At 44.0% G+C, this 18,892-nt stretch overlaps 4 protein-coding genes across 4 annotated transcripts in view; 2 read left to right on the top strand and 2 right to left on the bottom strand.

Annotated features, from left to right (window-relative positions):
* Nucleotides 1–11,676, bottom strand: part of LOC108163334 — a 49,645-nt gene extending 37,969 nt beyond the window's left edge. Inside the window, exons 1-3 of the mRNA XM_033392815.1 lie at nt 11,412–11,676; nt 9,524–9,763; nt 9,293–9,464 (exon numbers count right to left, since the gene is read on the bottom strand). Coding sequence (XP_033248706.1) covers nt 9,335–9,464; nt 9,524–9,763; nt 11,412–11,485 — 444 coding nt within the window. The 5' untranslated portion in view covers nt 11,486–11,676 and the 3' untranslated portion in view covers nt 9,293–9,334. The remainder of the gene's footprint in view (nt 1–9,292; nt 9,465–9,523; nt 9,764–11,411) is intronic.
* Nucleotides 766–1,726, top strand: LOC108163328. The gene has a single exon (XM_017298560.2). It carries the CDS (start codon nt 863–865, stop codon nt 1,703–1,705), a length of 843 nt encoding a protein of 280 aa, XP_017154049.2. The 5' UTR covers nt 766–862; the 3' UTR covers nt 1,706–1,726.
* On the bottom strand, nt 2,318–5,048 carry LOC117188646 (mitochondrial-processing peptidase subunit alpha-like). The gene is made up of 2 exons (XM_033392810.1): nt 2,751–5,048; nt 2,318–2,691 (listed from the first exon to the last, which is right to left on the bottom strand). The coding sequence occupies exons 1-2, from the start codon at nt 4,944–4,946 to the stop codon at nt 2,425–2,427; spliced, it is 2,463 nt and encodes an 820-aa protein (XP_033248701.1). The 5' UTR covers nt 4,947–5,048; the 3' UTR covers nt 2,318–2,424.
* LOC108163329 (protein rolling stone) lies at nt 6,212–7,430 on the top strand. The gene is made up of 4 exons (XM_017298561.2): nt 6,212–6,420; nt 6,480–6,693; nt 6,762–7,065; nt 7,127–7,430. Exons 1-4 carry the CDS (start codon nt 6,283–6,285, stop codon nt 7,290–7,292), a joined length of 822 nt encoding a protein of 273 aa, XP_017154050.1. The 5' UTR covers nt 6,212–6,282; the 3' UTR covers nt 7,293–7,430.
* Nucleotides 11,677–18,892: the final 7,216 nt, after the last annotated feature.

Raw genomic sequence — 18,892 nt, 5'->3', positions numbered from 1 at the left:
CTAGGCATGCATTCAAAATACAATACCACTACAATTACTAATTACTAGAAAGGAATAATTCGAACTACAAAGTGGAAGGAACAACGGTATAAAATTTCTATTAAGTCTAATAGGAATCGTGAAGTTTATGCGGCTCAACAGATCAGGGCTGTCTATGTCACCCCTGATCAAGTTGTGCATAGAAATCACACCAAGCATTTTTCTACGGCTAACTAAGGATGGGAGGTTTACTAATAGCAGGGGACGTCAAATTCCTTTGACCACCTCTTTATAAACCCAAGCACGTCCATGCACTTATTTACCACGGTAGAAATGTGTTCGGAAAACTTTAACGTGGGGTCTAACATAACACACAGATCATCCACCACGGTAATTCTCTCAAGAGAACCACCAAATAGGGTATAGGGAGCCAACAAGGGGCTATAGCGATGAATTGTCATAACTTTGCATTTCGAGGCACTGTGCCCTGTGGTACTCCCGAAGAAAACTTTACTGGTAAAGAGAAGGAATTTTTGAAAAGGACTCTTTGAGATCTGGAACAAAGATACCTAGAAATCCATCTCAGGAGGTTGGGCGTTTGGTAACCCAAAACTATCCACAGAAATATACTTAGCAATATCCCTAGATCTATCTAGATAGAAACCCCATCCATAGAACCATAGGGCAGAGCTTTCCCCTCCAACTCTTCGAACAATCTATAGAAATATCCCTGAAATCTCCCGAGAGAACTACCCCTGGAACTTTTCTTCAGTTTCAACACATTAGTTCTGGTTCGTTCGAAAAAGTAGACAGTCAAAATTTTAGTAAAGACAAAAAAACACCCAAAGAATCTCAAAAACTGCAGATCCCCTGATCCTGCAACATGCAACTTGGACAATGGAAGGCGAGGGACCCCAAGAAGGAGGATAAACCAGGGGAGAAACCGGGGAGTTCAAAAGAGAAACCAACGAAGCATCTGCCCAAAGGTGACGAAAAAAAGATGGAGCAGGATCCAGGGACAGCGCGCAATGAAAAGGCGGTCTACGATGCCAAGGTAAATCTCCTATGCGGTGGTTTCTTTGCGATGTTGGACTGCAGCCCCCAACCGGAGGAGGCATTCCACCCCAACTCGCACGAATGCTACATCGCGAGGGAGTGGCTCAGAAAACTGACATTTATGAACTGCAACACAGTGTTCAAGGCGCGCATACGCAAGGCGTACATGAGTGCATTGCTTGAGTGCTTCAATCAGGGGCGCCTCTACGGGATCTTGAAGCAGATGCCCCCGGAAGAACTCAATTGGATGGACTTTCCGGACACCACGTATCATGCGTCGAGGCAGAAGTTTGATACGTGTAGGGGCTTGCCACAGAACTGTTCTTTAGAGGACACAATGGGTTTGGGTAGTCCTCAGTCTTCAAGCGAACAGTCACGGGAAGCGGTGGATAGACAACAGCGTTTCATGGATGAATCAGAAGAATTTATGATAGAACATCAGGTATTTAGGACCGAAGAACCTCAGAGTTTCCAGCAACAGCCACGGAGATACCAGGAACAGTCACGGACGGAAACCTTCTACGATCCTACCACCTTTCCACCACCGCCCCATGTGGGTCAACAACGTGAAATTCGACACCTTCGGGGCGCCCCCTCGCTTCATTGCGGAAAGGAAAGATGGAAAAGAATTCTCCCCATCAGGTGCAGAAGGAGGAGGTGTGCCAGTTGAGGATTTTGATACTGCCATCATAGAGGCCCCTCCTGATCCTCATTCTGCTATGCCCACACGTTCGATTCTTAAGCATAGCTGCATCAACAATCGGAAGACGCCAGTATCCTTCAACGACAAACCATGCTTTGATGATGACAGAAGGCCTAAAACTTCAATACAATCCTATAGAGCGCAGTTCCCAAGCCGGAAAGAGTGCGGGTTCAAGGGATCGAATCAAAAGAAGCAGAAAAATGGCACCCAGACGAATCAGAGCAGGCCAGAGGCCTCCGGGGAGGAGTATGATAGAGTGAAAATAATTCGAACTGTGACAACAAACCGCCGTTGCAACAGGACCTTCCTTATGGAGTGCATTCGTCGCGAGCTGCGCGGTGAAACATCCGAGGGAGCAAACGACTATCTGGAGGGTGAAATAGAGCGCTACAAGACATTTTCCCAAAAATACAGCTGCAACGATCCCGAATACAAGGAGAAAATGCTCGGAGGGGATCCTAATGCGCAGAGGACATACCTGTTGCTCAATATGCAACAGGATTTGACCAAATTTTTGACCCTTTGAGAGGGAAAGAAAGAACAACTTAAGAGTCTAATTTAAAAGATTTCAAAATAAAATTAAAATTTTGCCGAATATAATTTTGTAATATGATATTTCGAGCGGGGTTCCAGAAAAGATAATCAAATCAGCCTTATTATAGAGTGTGGGTGTTTTAGAGGGTGGTTTAGATGCCAGAGTCCCAGTGCTTGGTCCATTTGATGGGCTCCAAAGTGCCCAAATCCAACTTCCAGATGGCACCATTCTGGTTCAGCTCAATGGCCTTCACAAAGTTCGCGGCACACTGCTGAGAGGTCTGGTTGGGAGGCCCCAGCAGCTTCTGCGCCACCTCGGGCTCCACATCCAGCCACGAGTTGAACTTATTGACAAGAGTGGTCTTAGTGATGCCAGGATTGACAGTGTAAGCAGTGACACCAGTAATGGGGGCCAATTTCTATGAGATTTGAAAGAAATATTCAGTTTAGGGAGTAGGGAAGACGTTAGATTACTTACTGCCAGGGAGGAGGTAAAGTTAACCACCCCCGCCTTGGTGCCGGAGTAAACGGGCACCTGGTAGATGGCATTGAAACCGGTGACGGAGCCAATGTTGCAAATGATGCCGCCAGGGCCGCACTCGCGCTTGTCCCAGAACTCCATAATGGCTGTGGTGGTGTTGACCAGGCCCGTATAGTTAACGGCAACGGTGCGCTCGATCTGATGATCGTCCAGGATGCCAGCACCGTTGATCAGCACATCGACAGTCTTTATCTTTGCAAAGACGGTCTTCAGGAGCTTGGTCGTCTCCTTGAGAGGCACAGTCACATCGTAGGGATAGAAGCTGACCTTCACCTTGGGATTGAGTTCCTTCAGTTCGCAAATGGCCTCCGGATTTTCAATGCGATCCAAGATGACCAGGTTCTTAAGGTCACGCTTAACCAACTCCCGGCTGGTGTCCATGCCAATTCCTCCCAGACCGGCCACGAAAACCACATTCTTGTCTGTGAGGCACAATCCCTTTGATTCGTTCGATTTGGTAGATTTGCAGAAATGCTGGTCTGAACAGAAGGGGGACAATCGTCGCCCGAGACCGGTCCGCCCAGCACCAGCAAGGGCGGAGGTTACATGGCCCATTTCGGGCAGGCCGGTGATGTCTCCGCGTGCTGCCAGTGATGGCGGGGAGCTAAGCAGTCGTGTGGCCACGCGTTGTATATCTGCGGCGGACACTTTCTCTATCTCCTCAATGAAATGCTCTGGCCGCTTGCGATGCCCCGACGCGAGCACCTGGCGCCCGACATCCTCGAACACTACAGCTCGCGATTCCAGGTTCATCAGTAGCATCGATTGCAGCTGTATTTTCGAGCGCATTAAATCCTCGCGTCCCGGTTCGGCGGCCATGCTCAACAGCTCGCGGACTATCACCTCGACCATGTCGTTCAAGTGTTGCGGCGGCGCACTGCCGTGTATGCAGAACAAGCCGCTGTCGGTATAGGCATGATTGTGTGCCGTGGCACTGTGCACCCAATCGTAGCGATTTAGGACCTTTGTGTAGAGGCGCGAGTTCATGCCCTTGCCGTGACCGCCGGAGCCCCTGGAGAAGGAGCCCCCGCCGCCCATCATTATGTTGAGCACGCATAGGGGCACATAGTCTGGATCCTGGTGAGCGCATCCCTCAAAGCCAAGGACGACATGGGCCAGCTCCGGCAGAGCAGCGGCCGCATAAATGGGAATTTCGCATTGCTCCTTCACAATACCGCCAGTGTAGTGGGCGATGGAAGTGTCCACCTGCTTAGATCCTACACTGCTTTCTGGCTCGCTCTCCCAGATGGGTTTCTCTTCCACAAAGTACTTCCTCACGTGCTCCACCAGTTCGTCGTGATCCACACCAACGCCTGCGAAAACCATGCGGCTGGGAGAGTGATGATGCTTCAGGTACTTCATTAGCACAGCCCTATCTATGCTTTCCAGAGTCTCTGGAGGGCAGAGCTTCGGCAGGCCTAGCGTATTGTCCCCGTAGGCAGCCGCGTGTATCATGTCCATCAGTATCGGTTCCTGATCGGGGCGCATGCGCAGCGTCTCCAGCTCGAAGTTGACGGCACGCGCTGCTAGATTCACCTCCTGCTCGCTTATCGTGGGTCGCAGAGTGACATCCGCCAAGAGACGCGTAGCAGAGTCAATGGCCCTGCTGTCGATGCTGGCGGCATAGATGAGAGTGTCGCGCGAGGTCTGACAGTCGCAGATGCCCCCGTTCTCCTCCAGCTCTTTCCGTATGGCATCTCTGTTGGGAAAGTTAGCTGTGGAGTTGAAGGCTAGCTTTTCGAGAAAATGTGATACACCGCCGGGGTAGGCCGCCTCATAGCGTGGGCCCGAGCTTATAACCAGGCCGACAGTACAGAATTGTCCGCAGCGCGGCTCCGAGGCAATGCGCAGTCCATTCTCAAGGGTCGTTACCCTTGTGGCGGCACTCTCAGCCATTGGGGCTGCGTATTCAGCCTCCGGCACGTTTGGCAGTGGTTCTTTTAGTCGAGGAAGGTGCGTAACGATCGACGGCATATTAACCCTGCTGAGGCCATCTTTCCCTCGCACTCCGCTGGGGATTCTCCCGATGCCAGTCCCACAGCCAATTTTCGAAACTCTGGTAGCGAAACGACATGGAAATGTGCGACAGGTGCTCTTGAGCGTTTTCAGCATGCCGATACCTCGCCTGTTCATGTCGCTGCAGGTTTACTGGTCTAACCGATATTTAAAATTTTGTACTGTATAATTTAAAACTGAATTTTGTTCAAAACATATCGGGACCAGAAATGAAACTAATGCTGACCCGGCTTCTTTCTCTTTGACTTTTTGATAAGAGGTATATATGATGGTACACAAAATTTTATATTTGGTGAGAGTTCCCTAAGCACTCAATATTTTTAAATATCTAAACTAAACTCAATATTATTCTTCTTCCATATTAAAAGTAATAGGCAGCTATTAGTAAAATTTATTTATTTTTTTTTTTTTTTTTTTGTTAGACTAATACAAAATACATATCTTAAAAATGTAAATGTTTCCCCTGAAAAATTTGGGTTTTGTGCAAAAACACAACATACATGCAGACGGAGACCATGATAGAGAATTAGTCGTGTGGCCAATGTGGCTCCCACATGGGAGTCGCGGCCATTGGGATGGGACGGGCTCGGGCTCTGGCTCTCTGTAGACGAAGATTTACTTATTCTCCTGGCAACCTCTGGGACGGGCATCAGCACACACACATACACACACACACAGTCTCGCACGCACTTCTCTCTGGCTAGGGGCTGCTGCTGACGAAACGCTCAAAATCCTTGCCACGCAATTTACTGTGATGCGCGGCACAGTGGTGCACGAGGCTTTAATAAAGGGCTAAGAAACGACCTTCCCAGCAAATTAATATTTTTAAATACTTTGATTATTATTGAATTGATTATTAATATATTTGTTTATTTATTTCAGATTTATTAATTTATTCATTGTGAAATTATTCCCCGTAAAATTGGGTGTTTTTTGCAAGAAAGGAAATAGAAAATAGAAAAATAGAGATAGTGATAATATCTATACGGTCGTCTTCTCGTTCCACTGTGCAGTCGGTACTTTGTTTTCGCATGTAATGGCATTTTAATTGCACGCTACAGCTCAGCCCAAGTGTCTCTCAATTAAAAGTGTCTGCTTGGCTCAGAACGACATCCTGCCCCTGCCATGGTCCTGCCACACACTCCCACCGCAATCTTGGCGTGTTGGCTGGGGGGGAGGAAAATGATGTCAGGCCACATGTCGTAATATACGCGAAACGAAACGAACCCCCGTGGAACGGTTGAAGATCCCCCTTGACGATGGCCAACCCCGTCCCGAGACCTCAGTCGGAATCGCATAAAGTTGTTAATTATTCAGAGGGAAGGCAGCGGAAGCGTGTGTCCTGCAAGATAAGCAGTCCAACGCCATTGCCAGAAACATCAAATAAGCAACATTTATTTTTAAATACAATTTAGGCAAATCCCTGGAAATAAAAACAAACTCAAATTTCTCTATGGGTGAAAACAAAAATTTGATAAAAAGCGATGGGGAGACGGTGCCACATCAGCAACCCTTGAGCTTAAGCGAGGAGCTACGACGCGAGAACTTTGGGCTGCAACATCATGCCCCCGAAGACTTTCTACGATCCCAAGTTGGAAGACCGTATATCTCTCCGCTATGGGGTTTATAATTCAACATTTTTCGTTGCAGTGGCAGTCGGGTTTGACCTCTAGATGGTTTCTTGGCTATCGCTGGCTTCTGGGCATCTTTTTTGGCACAGGCGTCATCAGCTGTTTGGCCAAATATCATCACAATGGTCGATGGTTCATCTATTTGACCGATTGGGGTTTCCTACTGTGTGGCATTACCAGTGTGAGTGGCGCCATATTGGTGACAATCCACCATTGGAATCCACAGCGAATGGGTGAGAGATGTATTCCATATTCTTCGACTTGATATTCCTTATGCCTTTCTATATGTCCTCTCTTTCAGTCAGAAATAACTGGCAAATCAAAGCCTATTGGGTCGGCTATTGGATCAATTTAATATTCGCAAATGTGATAGCTCTGGTCTATTGGACCTGCATATATCCACAGGATCGTGATCCCAGCAATCCTGCATACTTCACTGATCTCTATAACATCTGGACACATGCCCTGCCACCGATTTTCTTCACAGTGGACCACCTTATAGTGGCCCAACCAACGCGTCTCCTGCACTTCGTGTATCCTTTGGCCTTCGGTTGGTTATATACAGGATTTACTTTCATCTATTATGTGATGGGTGGATTGGATTTGTGAGAAGACATGTCCAAGAATGTGGTCCTATATAATACCAAGTCCTGTGTTTCTCTACAGAAAGGGCCGTCGCTATATCTATAACGTTTTGAACTACAGTAAGCCCAGGGAAGCCCTGTTTACCATTGGAGCTATTAGTGCCTTGTCGGTGGTCGTGTCTACCCTACACTATGGAGTCTATCGACTGAAGACCTTTTTGGCCCGCAAGCTGGGGAAACTTCAGTGATCCTTGTCGTTGTTGTTCCCCTTTTCATAATTGCATTAAAGCGAAGCGTGCCAAAACTTTAAAAACACTCCGCACAGAACCCCCTAGAGAGAGACAGAGAGAGAAATACAAAAACACAACAAAAAATAGATATGAAAACAAATTTTGCTTATTTGTCCTCTGATATGTGTCGGTCTTGGTCTTGTTTTTTGTTGTTTACGCCGCTCGCACGTGTCTGGAAAATTAAAAGCTAAGCTTCTCTGCAGCCAGCTTAAACTTTAGCTACCCCTTCCCCATGACGCTCCTTCATGTATCTGTATCTGTATCTGTATCTGTATCTGCATCTGTATCCGTCCATCTATCCATCTGTGTATGTTGTATCTGGCTTCAGTTTTATATGCAAAGCTCCACCACAAATTGTTTTGATAAAGTTTCATTCTCATTTCGTTGTGTTCGGGGTTTCGGGTTGTTCCCCCGGTCATCTTTTAATATGTAATTTATTTTCTCTTTTCATCATACCCTTTTAAAGGGGGGTATCTCTCTCTTAAATATGGCGATATGTACAAATAAAAAGAAAATAAAACTAATAATATTTGGTTGAAAAAATGTCCTTTTTGGTTATCGTTTACAAGTCGGAAAGTCCCGGATCAGAGCCCTATATCGTATCATCGAAGAACGTTTTCATATTTAGAATATGTAGAAATTTGTTGTTCCAAAGATAGTTTTGTGATTTTGCAAGAGTATCTATCGCCTCGACTGCCAAATATATTCCCAACTATTTATTATTTCTGGCCATCAGCAGAGTTTCTCTACTCCAAGGTGTGCCCTAAGAAATGAAAAAATTAAAGTTTTTCAAGTCATTTCACCATATGCAAAAGTGGCTAACATTTTCAGATTCAAATAAAACAAATTCCATAACATTTTCAGCTTCCAACATTTAACATCTCGAATCTCAGTGGCTCGACAAATGTTCCCCTTTTTTTCGCCTGCAATTACAGTTGCGTATAATGTTTGATGGGGCTGGGGAAAAGGGACAACAACGGTGTGTTGACGCATTGCTGGATTTTTTTCACCTGTTCACCCACTTCAAGCATCAAGCATGAACCATGGTGGAGCACACCCTGAAACCACCCCCACACTGCATTAACTTCTGCTTCGATAAATAAACAAGTTGAGCTACTTAAGATTTAAGTTGTTGTTGCAGTTATTCCCCGTGCCACAAGCCCCAATCCTCGTTCCCCTTCCCCATCTCACTCCCCTATCCCATTGTTGTTGTTGCAAGTTTTGCTGCACACAAAATTTATAGTGGATACTTTTTTTTTTGCAAACTACAGTGAAGATTGTATTTGGAGGAACAAACCCTGCCACTTTTCGGGTGTCCGTTGATGGGCAGCTTTCACTGTATATTAACCCCTTGATTCCGTTACGAAATTGCATATTACGTATACGCTACGTATGCGCATTTCAAGCATGAAACTCTCTTCTGCACAATGCACAACAGCAACGTCGCTGCCGCTGCCGCTGCCGCTGCCGCTGCCACACTGCCACCGCGTACTAACTCAGCCGATGCCAAACTGCCCCTGCCTCTGCCCTGCGTGTGCGTTGGATAATAATAAACATATAAATGTTTATGTTAAATTAAATTGAATGCAAAAAAGCGGAAATGTAACAAAAATGGTGAAAAAAAAAAAAAAAAATGGTTTGCGCCTTGTTGGGGAACGGGGAAACGCTTCAGTTGTTGCACGACAACAGAGAATTTAAGAAGGCTCCGCTCACTTCACTCCATATCCCATGCCAGTTTGGGGCGTCTGTTGTCAGGCAAAGTGCAGCCATAAATACGTTAACGTTCGATATTTTTGCGAGCGTTTGCCAGCTGCAGCTGTAGAGAATCCCCGAACGGGCTAAGTGGCTGCTGCCACACCCACCTATTGACATGCCACTAAGCAAAGACACTTTATGGGTGGTCCAAAGCCCTATCTATGTATTTTTTGGTTGCTGGGATAGTTTCGATAGTTACTTACTTCTTTCTTGTGGCAGTAAAAAATTTACCAAATTGAAATCACTTAAGTAACTTGATGATGGCCCTGGCAAAGTCTCTGATATTGTTGCCTCCTTTTCACGTCATCAACAGGAGGCCGCCGGCCTGCCTCTATAATGCCATTTGGTCTTGGCTTTTTGTGTTGAGTGTAGTCTCTGCAAGGAGGGAATTTATACATTCTTGTTAGGTGAAAAACTTAATTTTAAATAGCTACCCAGTATAGTATACCCAGTAATTGTGGAGAATGGCGGGTAAACCTTTAGGCAGCAGTAAGTGCCATAAGATATCCAACAGATGCCCCTGCAGATCCAGTCGCAGGTGGACCCTGGGGCAGCGACCAGCAGCGTCGTGTCGAAGCTGAGCTACGAGGACGATCGTCGTGAAGTATGTGCCAATGTCCTCGAGCAGCCCAGTAGATCCTCGCTCGCTACTTACGATCTTAGTACGAGTAACACTGGAATTTTTAAAATGGGGATGGGGACCATGAATATACCCCGAAAATCATAAAAATTGTGACAAACGCCTAGGCGACCCATTATCAAATAATGGGTATCATAAATTACATTTTTTTCTAGATTAAAAAGGTTTTTTGGTCATATGTATAAGAAACGATGGGGAACGTTGTGAGTTGCTGCGGACACCGCAACTCTACATTTATACCCGATACTTAGTCAGTATGGCTCTCCTCCGGCAGACGCCGCTAATATTAAACGACACGACAAAGAGTGCGTGCGAGAGAGACAGAAAATCAGTCTGAGCGTGACGTCGGGCGCTCCGTAGCCACTGCAAATTGATTTGTTCCTATTGGCTATAAAAATGATCTGATCTGATCCAGATTCAGCAACCGGATAGATATGGTCATTATCTATGATTGTGCGCTGATAGGGACGGACGGACGGACAGACGGACAGGGCTCAATTGAACCTATTCAGTTGAGCTAAAATAAATAGGCATTTTTTGTAATGTTTTTGAAAAAATAAATAAATATCCTTTACAAACATGTCCCTGAAACCACAAACTTTCTTGCTATATTAACAATGAATCAATCTATGCAAAAAAAATTATTTCATATAAATCGGTAAGTTGGTTAAAAAGATATAGCGGTTTGACTTTTGAAAATTGTTGAACCTATTCAGTTGAGTGGCACTGTATATGTATATGTATATGTATGTACATATGTACATGAATACGTGAGTACATACTCTTTATCTTTATTCCCCATCCAGTTTCATTTCGCGAATTCCCTGTGGTATTCTGTATTACGTATATTCAAAATGATGGACTTAAGTAGCCGTTAAATTGAAGTGGGTACGAAAAAAAAAACATAGCAAAACACACATCCAACCCCACAGAGAAATGTGGAAAGGGTGGGGAGGGGGGGTGAGGAAATATAAATGTTTACTTATGGAACGGCGTGTGCGTGTGTGTATCTGGGTGTGTGTGGGTGTGTGGTTTAAATTTAATACGCCATTCAATCAATTTCTGAACCACAACCCAGGACCAGGACCAGGACCCGCACCAGGTCCCAGCCCCATCCTTCTCCCTATGGCGCTGTCCTTCCTTTCCTTTCAATATTGTCGTTTGCATTTTGCAAGGAGAGTATTGGGCGGCGGAAAGTGGGCGCGTCATTATCCTTTCACGCAAAACAAAACGCTGCTGCGTTCCAGGACCTCATTCTCGCACTCCAGGCTCCTATAGGGGGGAGTGGACTGGCTCTGGGCTCCTCAAGTCCTGGCTCTTGATGCCCGACTTCGACTCCTGGCATTCTCGACTGCTGACTGCTGCCTGCTGTCCCCGTTTCGAGTCCTTTGTCTGGGCATTTATTTATTTATTTATTTATTTATTGTCATGCCTGTTTATTGTTTTGCCTTTGATTGGCTTCGGCTTTGGTCGCCCCATTCCTCCATTATCATTGAAAGATTTATACACATACTCGTGCTTTAACTGAAGAAAGTTGATTAGCTTTGTGGTGCCACGGGTGCGATTTAAAGTCATTTCTGGAGTATATGTTGCTCTCTAGGTAATTAATGGAAATATCTTCTCAAAAATATGATTAATTCTAGCAAAATATTTTACTTTCTCCATAAACGTGAGCGCCTTACCTTAGTTCCCTCTTCTGAAAAGAAAGTGTATTTCCGCAAATTCCACATAATACTCCGACTTTCTGCTGTCTCATGTCCGCTTGTCCCTTTTTTTTGTGCTTATTCTCGAAATTCTTTCCCCTCTGTTGGTGTGTGTGTGTGTGTGTGTGTTTCGTATTACTCCTTTGGAATCCTTCTTATTGGCGCATAGATTTATGGCTTTATGCTCAAATGATTGTTTGCTCTCTCAGACCCTCATAATACGCGCTACGAATGAGGATGAGAAAAAGCCCTGCCATCAAATAGAAAATGCAAAAGTGATAATCAAGTTATAAATTTAAATTGAAACTCATAAATTTCTGCATGCGAATGTGGGAAAATATATGGTATACTGGAGTAGAATTGTCCCCCTATTCCATCATGTAATTATCTGTGCGGATTTCTCAGTATTTCTCTGCCTGGAATTTATTGAGAATTTACATGCAGATATAAATACATATTATACCTGAATATGCACATATACATATGTATGAGTAATGTATGCATTTTTCTGAATATGGCACAAATATGTATTTATTGCCGGAAATCACATATTTCCGGCGGCAGGCTTTCGGGGCAGGCGACGTGCCATTAATGAGCAGCACAATTAAATTTCACTCTCAAAATGACACAAAAAGGGTAAAAAGTATTGTCTAATTGGTGGGTCGCCTAGGCCAATGACCTGGAAAATAGTTAGGAATTTTAGTTGTAAACCAAAATTTGAAATTAAGTATATTTTGAGTGGAATTTGTGAAAATGAAGTCTCTTCTTTGTCAATTTTTGGTAAAATATCTAATATCTAAATACTTATATTTCTTAAGAGTAGATATCTGATGTATCTAATCTAAGATCTAATCAGGAGATATTCTAATAATAATATTCTCTGAATATATTGGAACTAGCCCCCTACGGGGTCCGAAAACTCAACTCAAAACTGTTTCATATAACAGAGAAAAGTTCATACCTTTTTAATATTTTTCTCTATGTGCCATACCCCTCACAAGTCCCTGCATACCCTTCATTCTTTCGAACATAAATGGAATTTATGCAAAATATTACAACAACAACAAGAACAATAGCCAAATAGGACACTACGTACGTGGGCGGATGTGTTCAGGGACGTCTGCGTGTGTGTTTGCCTTTATTTTCCCATGGCATAATATAAAACATCCTGTTGTCGGGTCCGGGTCTCTCACACATGCCTATTGTCATAAATAAACCAAAGCCGAAGCCGACCCGAAGCGAAAGGTGTGTTTGCGTTTTGTCTATCGTTTGTGACTTTGTAAAATTTTGTTTAAATTGCTTAAATTTGTTGCGTTATTTGCGTCATTTCCGCAGCAAATCATGAAATGAACAGGGTGCTCGTAAAATACCAAGTCCAGGCACAACAAAAAAAACGGAGAAAGAAATAAATATGGGTTTTGGGGGGCGGCGTGCAAAGTGTGTGCATAATTAGCCCATCAGTTCCATAGACATATCTTAACACTTGAATGGATTATTAAAGAATAAACAATAAAGAATAATACATATGAGTATGCATGAGTGTATGCGTGTCAGCATAATATTCTTATAAATCTCGAAGAGAGGAAAATATCATTAGAAATGAAACAGTCAGTGCGTTCGGTATCGTTTTATTAAATCACACTGCGTTTTTTTATGTTTATAGATTTTGCCCGGGCAGAGCGACGAAAATGAGCAGCCAGGAAAATCAAGAGACCTCGTCGTCCTCAACCTCTATTGTGGAAAACATTATGGACGAAAGTGACAGCTTCGTCGCGGACATGGCCAGCCTCTGCATGAACGAGCACTTGTCGGACGTGGAGCTCTTGGTGGAGGATCAGCGGCTGCCTGCCCAGACGTCTCGTTCTGGCGACGCGCTCTGAGTACTTCCGCGCTATGCTCTGCGGCGGTATGTCGAACCAACGGGAAATTCGGCTGGAAGTGCCGCTTGAAGCATTCAAGTTAATCCTGGGATATCTTTACACGGGCACGGTACCTCTGTCCACACTGGACTTGGACACCATTATCAATGTGCTCGATTTGGCCCATATTTATGGGTTACAAAACGTCGAGACGGAAATAGGAAAATACCTGCAGCTGAATACAATGGCTCCGATATAGTAAAACATGATTCCTTCGAAAAGCTGTCCAAGGAATCACTTGAGGAACTCCTGCGAAGGGAAAGTTTGGCGGCCCTCGCAATTGATATCTTTCGAGCTGTATGCAAATGGAGGGACAACAATCCGAGCGAGGACTTCAAGACGGTCGTACGTCTTCCGCTTATGACTGTCCAACAGCTGGTGCAAGAGGTACGCCCCTCTGGCTTATTCGAGCCGGACCAAATATTCAACGCCATTGGTCAAGTGGATACCGGAGAGTATCTGCCCTACCGTGTCGTCGTGTTGCCGGGGGAGAATGTGGCATCAGGGAAATATCTTGCGCGCCGTTTCCAGGATGAGCAAAATCGTACAGTCTTCGAGATGAGAATCTTCGAGCATTTCTCACTCATATAACAAAGTGATCGACTTGGATGTCTCTTGCGACCAGACTCACTGGCATCCTGTGGCATCGAGCTATAATCAGGAAATAGGGGAATTAAACTGCATCTTCAAGGAGCGAGCCGTGCGCTATATTCGTATCGCAGGTTCAAATTCTGATGTAGACTCTCTTGCGGCCATGTACAAAAACTAGCACTGTGCATCAGCAGCGACCTCTGAGCGAGGAAGGTTACATCCGTTGATGAAAGTGTTATTACGGTAGTCGTACTCATCATTTCCTAGGAGGAAATACAGATTTTTTATTTACACATCTACATACATATGTACATAAATATGAATAGAAAGGAACATTTTTGGGCAAACATTTTAAGCAAACGATTTTCATAAAGATGGACAGTACACATTTCTGGGAAACGTCTCTACCGAAGAGCAATTGAAACCCTACAAAAACTCTTCCTAGAGGAAAGTCAGAGAAATATAAGGGCCTCTCGACCCTTGACCCTCGCTGCGCTTACCTAGTAGTACGACTTCAATTTAACGGCTACTTTAATCCATCATTTCAAGTTATTATCTTCTCGCCTGCTGCAGTGCTGTCTGCTGCCTGGTGGCTGGTGGCAAAAGTTGGCAAGTTCCCGAGCACGCTTTGTTGGCCACGCATCAAATGGGCCTTCAATGGGCATTAAAAGGAGAGTTGATGATGGGGCTCGTCCTGGATAATGAAAGGAAAGGGGCATGAAAGGCCCATTAAAAGGCCACCACAGAAAACTGCTGACATCACGACTGGCGACGACAAGGATGGGTGGATGAGGATGGGAGGATGGGAGGCTGGGGCTGGGGCTACTTCGCCGTCGAATTAAAAAGTTGCCTTGATAATCCTTTTGCAAAATAGACGGGATTAAGTAAAATGCTGAGCCGGAAATTTATGCAGGCCAGGTGCTGGTGTGCTGCCGTCCAGGTGTTGACCATCAGAGAGTCAGTCCGAGGCGAACTGCGCGCCATGAGAGCACTTAAAATGTGCCACAGTGTTGCAATAATTACCGTTAAATGGTGGCAGTTTAAAACACTTAAGAGGCAGCGGGGCGGACGGGGGGGCAGGCACAGAGTCGGTGCGGCACAGCAGGCTGGCCCTCTCTCTCTCTCTCTCGCTGTCTCTCTGTTATTATCCTTGCAGCAGCAGCAGCAGCAGCATCTCGTTGTAAGTCCTCTCCATGGATTGCGGTGATTTGTAATTTTAAGCAGCGTATGATTAACTTTTCTGCCGCAAAGGAGCCAACGGATGCCGAGTCCTTGTCTCCCAATTGCTGAGTAATGACTGGGGCTGCATGTCCTGGAACAGTTGTTGTGGGGATTTCTATGACATTCACTAAATCGGTTTGTTGTTCCAACAGAAGTTAACAATTAGCTGAAGGAGTGCCGGAAAGGAGATACTTTTGCAGGTCGAAGCTGTAGATACACTGGCATTTCCGTCGTCCCAATAGGAAACTAAACGATTTAGATGTTCCATACTACTTTTCATAATACCAGTACGGTTTTCATGCCTTGCGCGTCATGCGGCAGCGCCCCTCGGTCAGGTTTCCTGCGTTTTCAGCTTTGTTTTGCCAAATGCTTACCAAAAACTCTTTCAATTAAAAATATCCATCCATCCAGAAACGACCCGCATTAAACACTCTCCAATAAAATCAATATTTTTGTTCCATATTTTTGTGACCAGTATTTACTTTAAAAGCGAAATATAATAATGATTCTGGCCATTAAATTGGTTCGCCAAAATATCGTAAAGGCAGAGTCGCGCGGGCCGAAGCGTTAACCCCAATCCGAGACCAATCCTGTTCCTGGTGCCCGACAAGTGTGTGTGTGCGTGTGTGTGTTGTGTGCACTTGTACTCATAGTTTAGCCAGGGGGAAAAACATATAAATAAATATACAAAATGCGAAAAATTGTCCTTGTATGTGCCGCTTGTCTGCCTGTCTGCGTGGGCACAAGAGACACGGACCTGCTCCTGCTCCTGCTTCTGGTTCTTTCTGGTGTTGCTCCTGCACTAAAGTGTCATGCATTTGAAATTTGTAAGCACAACACTGCGTATGATCAACGTATGTATGTCTGCTTGTGGGTGGAATGGTGCTGGGTGCGTGTTTTGTGGACCGAAAGGCATGGGGCGTGACTATGTGGCACTGCACATGAAATAATGACAACAGCTATAAAATTTTGTTGGCTTTTTGGCGACACAAGGAACGTGGGGGGGATGGGGTTAGTGAACAGTGTTCCGGGGAACAGATTCTTGTAGAAAAAAATGATTTTTTATATTTTTTAAATATTTTTGTACAGCCAATTCCCAACAGCTAAGAGGCTTACATTTTCTTGGGCAACAAACAGCAAGAACTAGCCATTTTCTTGACTTGCAAAATGAATGGAAAGCTCGACAGAACAGCACTTGAAACACCCTAAGCTTTAGACCCAACGTCTGAGCCAACTAATTGCCTTACTATTTACAGCATCCGAATGGTTTTCAAGATATCAAAAAAGAAAACTGCTAACAGAATAAACATTCCGCAAATACCCAACCAAGACAATAGTCTTGAAAATATGATTTTTGAATCGGTAAGGATATACAAATAAAACCCCATAAGCCCGTCACTTATATAATTATCACTGTGCAACGTTAAGTATTTATTTTGTAATTCAATAGAGATTTAGAGCTAATATTTGTATGACTACAGACTATAAATACTTGTATAAACAATTTTAATTCATAAAAAAAATTTATGGAAATTAAATTGCCATGTTTTAGGGATAAATAAATACATATGTAGATGTACATCAGACCAAGATATCCGTTCGGTAGAAAAGTATTTCCTATATATTTCTTTATTTTTTTTAAAAGATAAATCATTTTTAATCAATCTTATACCGTAAGAGGTCGCCTTTAACCCTGAAAAAGGTAAATTTTTGAAGTTTAGAAAACATACAGCAGCCTTGCCCCAAGGCTGCCTCCATAAAGCGGTCCTTTTGTTTTATTATTATTTATTTATTATAATAAAATTTACTGCGATTGAGAGGGGGATCCATTCATTCAATAAACCCCCCAAAAAATAGCAGAGTTTAATTGGAGTTTTGGTTTTTGGGAACACAAACGACAGAGGCATTTGCTCAAGTGGCTTTTTGATGCTGCTGCTTTTGGTTTTGCTTCTGCTGCTGATGTTGCTACTGCCACAGATTCTGCTCACTACTCTCTGCCCCCTGCTGCTGCCGCTGTTGCCGCTGTTGCTGCTGTTGTATGTAGTTTATTTCCCCTTTTCCCGGACTGTCTTGAATTATTATTCATGAGAGCTTTAATTTATGCTGCAGTTAGAATTAGTGAGCTTTGCATTTTTCGCCATCTCTTTCCCTGGTACTGTACATACTCGTATGTATGTATATGTATGTGTGTATGGGAGTATCTGAGAGTGTGCCTAAGTATCTACAAATGTAAGTAGGTGTGTGCCTATCCCTGTCTGTGTGTGTGTTGGTTTGGTTTGGTTTGGTGTTTAGTTTTCGTTACGGAAGTACTTAAAATGGCATTAATACTTTCATGACTTGTGGCCCAGGCAATCTGCGGTCAGGTGGTGCGGCCAAAATATTCACATTAACTATTCATATCCATTCACATCGTGTCTGCATATGAATGTTGTGGGTAAAGCATGCATTTGTAATGAACAGATAAGACTGCAAATTATAGCAAAGGACATACGATACGATATTTGTTAATATGATTTCCCAGGGCCTGCAATGATTGCAAGAAATTTGATTTAAGTCCAGAATAATTGCACACAAGTCTGGGATGTTGCTGGGTTATCCCTGACGGATTGGGAATTGGGAAGATACTAGAGCTTTCAGCTTTTGAACTGCTTTTTATTTAATAACCACTTTTCTTGCTTGTTCTTCAATTGTTATTACATGTTTTAGTTTCTTTTCCCATTCCGTCTTACTACTGTCTTGAGCCATGCATTACTTTCGAGTGAGCGGGCCACAGATATATTTCCAACAACAATGTCAACGGGAACAGTTTAAAATGTATTCAATTTAGTGAAGAAAATGTAGAATATTCATCTTATTTTATAGAGCATTGCTCCACCCATAAAAATGTATCCCCATTTCCCTTCTGGCCATGTCTGGCCCTTGCTCTCTCTCAATTTGATTTCCCCCAAGTCGGTCTTTATTTTCTACAGCCTCCAGTCCCTTTCCGACTCCCTCCCTGCCAAGTATTTACATGTTCAATTAGTTTGATAGGCAGCGCGAGTCAAGTGAATGGTCCAAGAGTTGATAAAAATACTTGAGATTTTATTCGAAAATTTCTCCCATTCTGATTCACTCTGTCATTGGCCCTTGGATCTCCCTGGTTCGCTCTTGTATTTTTGTTAGCTGCTTATGGCCATTTGCTTGTAGCCAATTTCCATTTTAGTTTGAGTGGCAATCAGTTCTGGGATTTGTTTATGGCATTTTCATGCTTATTTTTTCGCATTCCTCCGATTTTTTTTTTTTATCTGTTTGTAGCTCTATAAATGAGTAGTGCTCAACATTTTGTTCAGATATAAAAAAGGGAATTTACATACCATCCCCCCCAGCCCCTCAGAGGCGTATCAGAGCCCCCTCGCTCGCTTCTGGCTGATTTTCTTTTGGGCATACGTGTACAGACACATTTTTGTGCCTTGGCTGCCTTGTTTAAAAACTAATTAAAAGTTTAAATGTTTGTAATTAGCGTCGGAATAAATGTCTGCCTGCCACATTATAAAATTAGTAAATTTTATGCCAAACTTTTTGGCTGCAGTCAAAATATACGTATAGAAAAAAAAAACCAACCCACCCACGCACTCTCCTCTGACTGTCCCTACACCCCCCACCAACCCACACCCTGTTGACGGCGGTTTTCATTTCGCAATTTTCAGTTGTGTGGTTTTGATGGCTTCTCAGGGGTTTTTCGAGCTTCGT

The sequence above is a fragment of the Drosophila miranda genome, chromosome 4 (genome assembly GCF_003369915.1).
Source record: "Drosophila miranda strain MSH22 chromosome 4, D.miranda_PacBio2.1, whole genome shotgun sequence".
Classification (NCBI taxonomy): Eukaryota; Metazoa; Arthropoda; class Insecta; order Diptera; family Drosophilidae; genus Drosophila; species Drosophila miranda.
This window is presented reverse-complemented; position numbering and strand designations above follow the sequence as displayed.

Excerpts from the sequence above, each read along its gene's own strand:
- LOC108163328 (XM_017298560.2), top strand. The coding sequence starts at position 863 with ATGCAACTTGGACAATGGAAGGCGAGGGACCCCAAGAAGGAGGATAAA.
- LOC117188646 (XM_033392810.1), bottom strand. The coding sequence starts at position 4,946 with ATGAACAGGCGAGGTATCGGCATGCTGAAAACGCTCAAGAGCACCTGT. Across the intron at positions 2,692-2,750 it reads ACTTTACCTCCTCCCTGGCA|AAATTGGCCCCCATTACTGG; the intron begins GTAAGTAATCTA and ends CAAATCTCATAG.
- LOC108163329 (XM_017298561.2), top strand. The coding sequence starts at position 6,283 with ATGGGTGAAAACAAAAATTTGATAAAAAGCGATGGGGAGACGGTGCCA. Across the intron at positions 6,421-6,479 it reads AAGACTTTCTACGATCCCAA|TGGCAGTCGGGTTTGACCTC; the intron begins GTTGGAAGACCG and ends TTTTCGTTGCAG. Across the intron at positions 7,066-7,126 it reads GTGATGGGTGGATTGGATTT|AAAGGGCCGTCGCTATATCT; the intron begins GTGAGAAGACAT and ends GTTTCTCTACAG.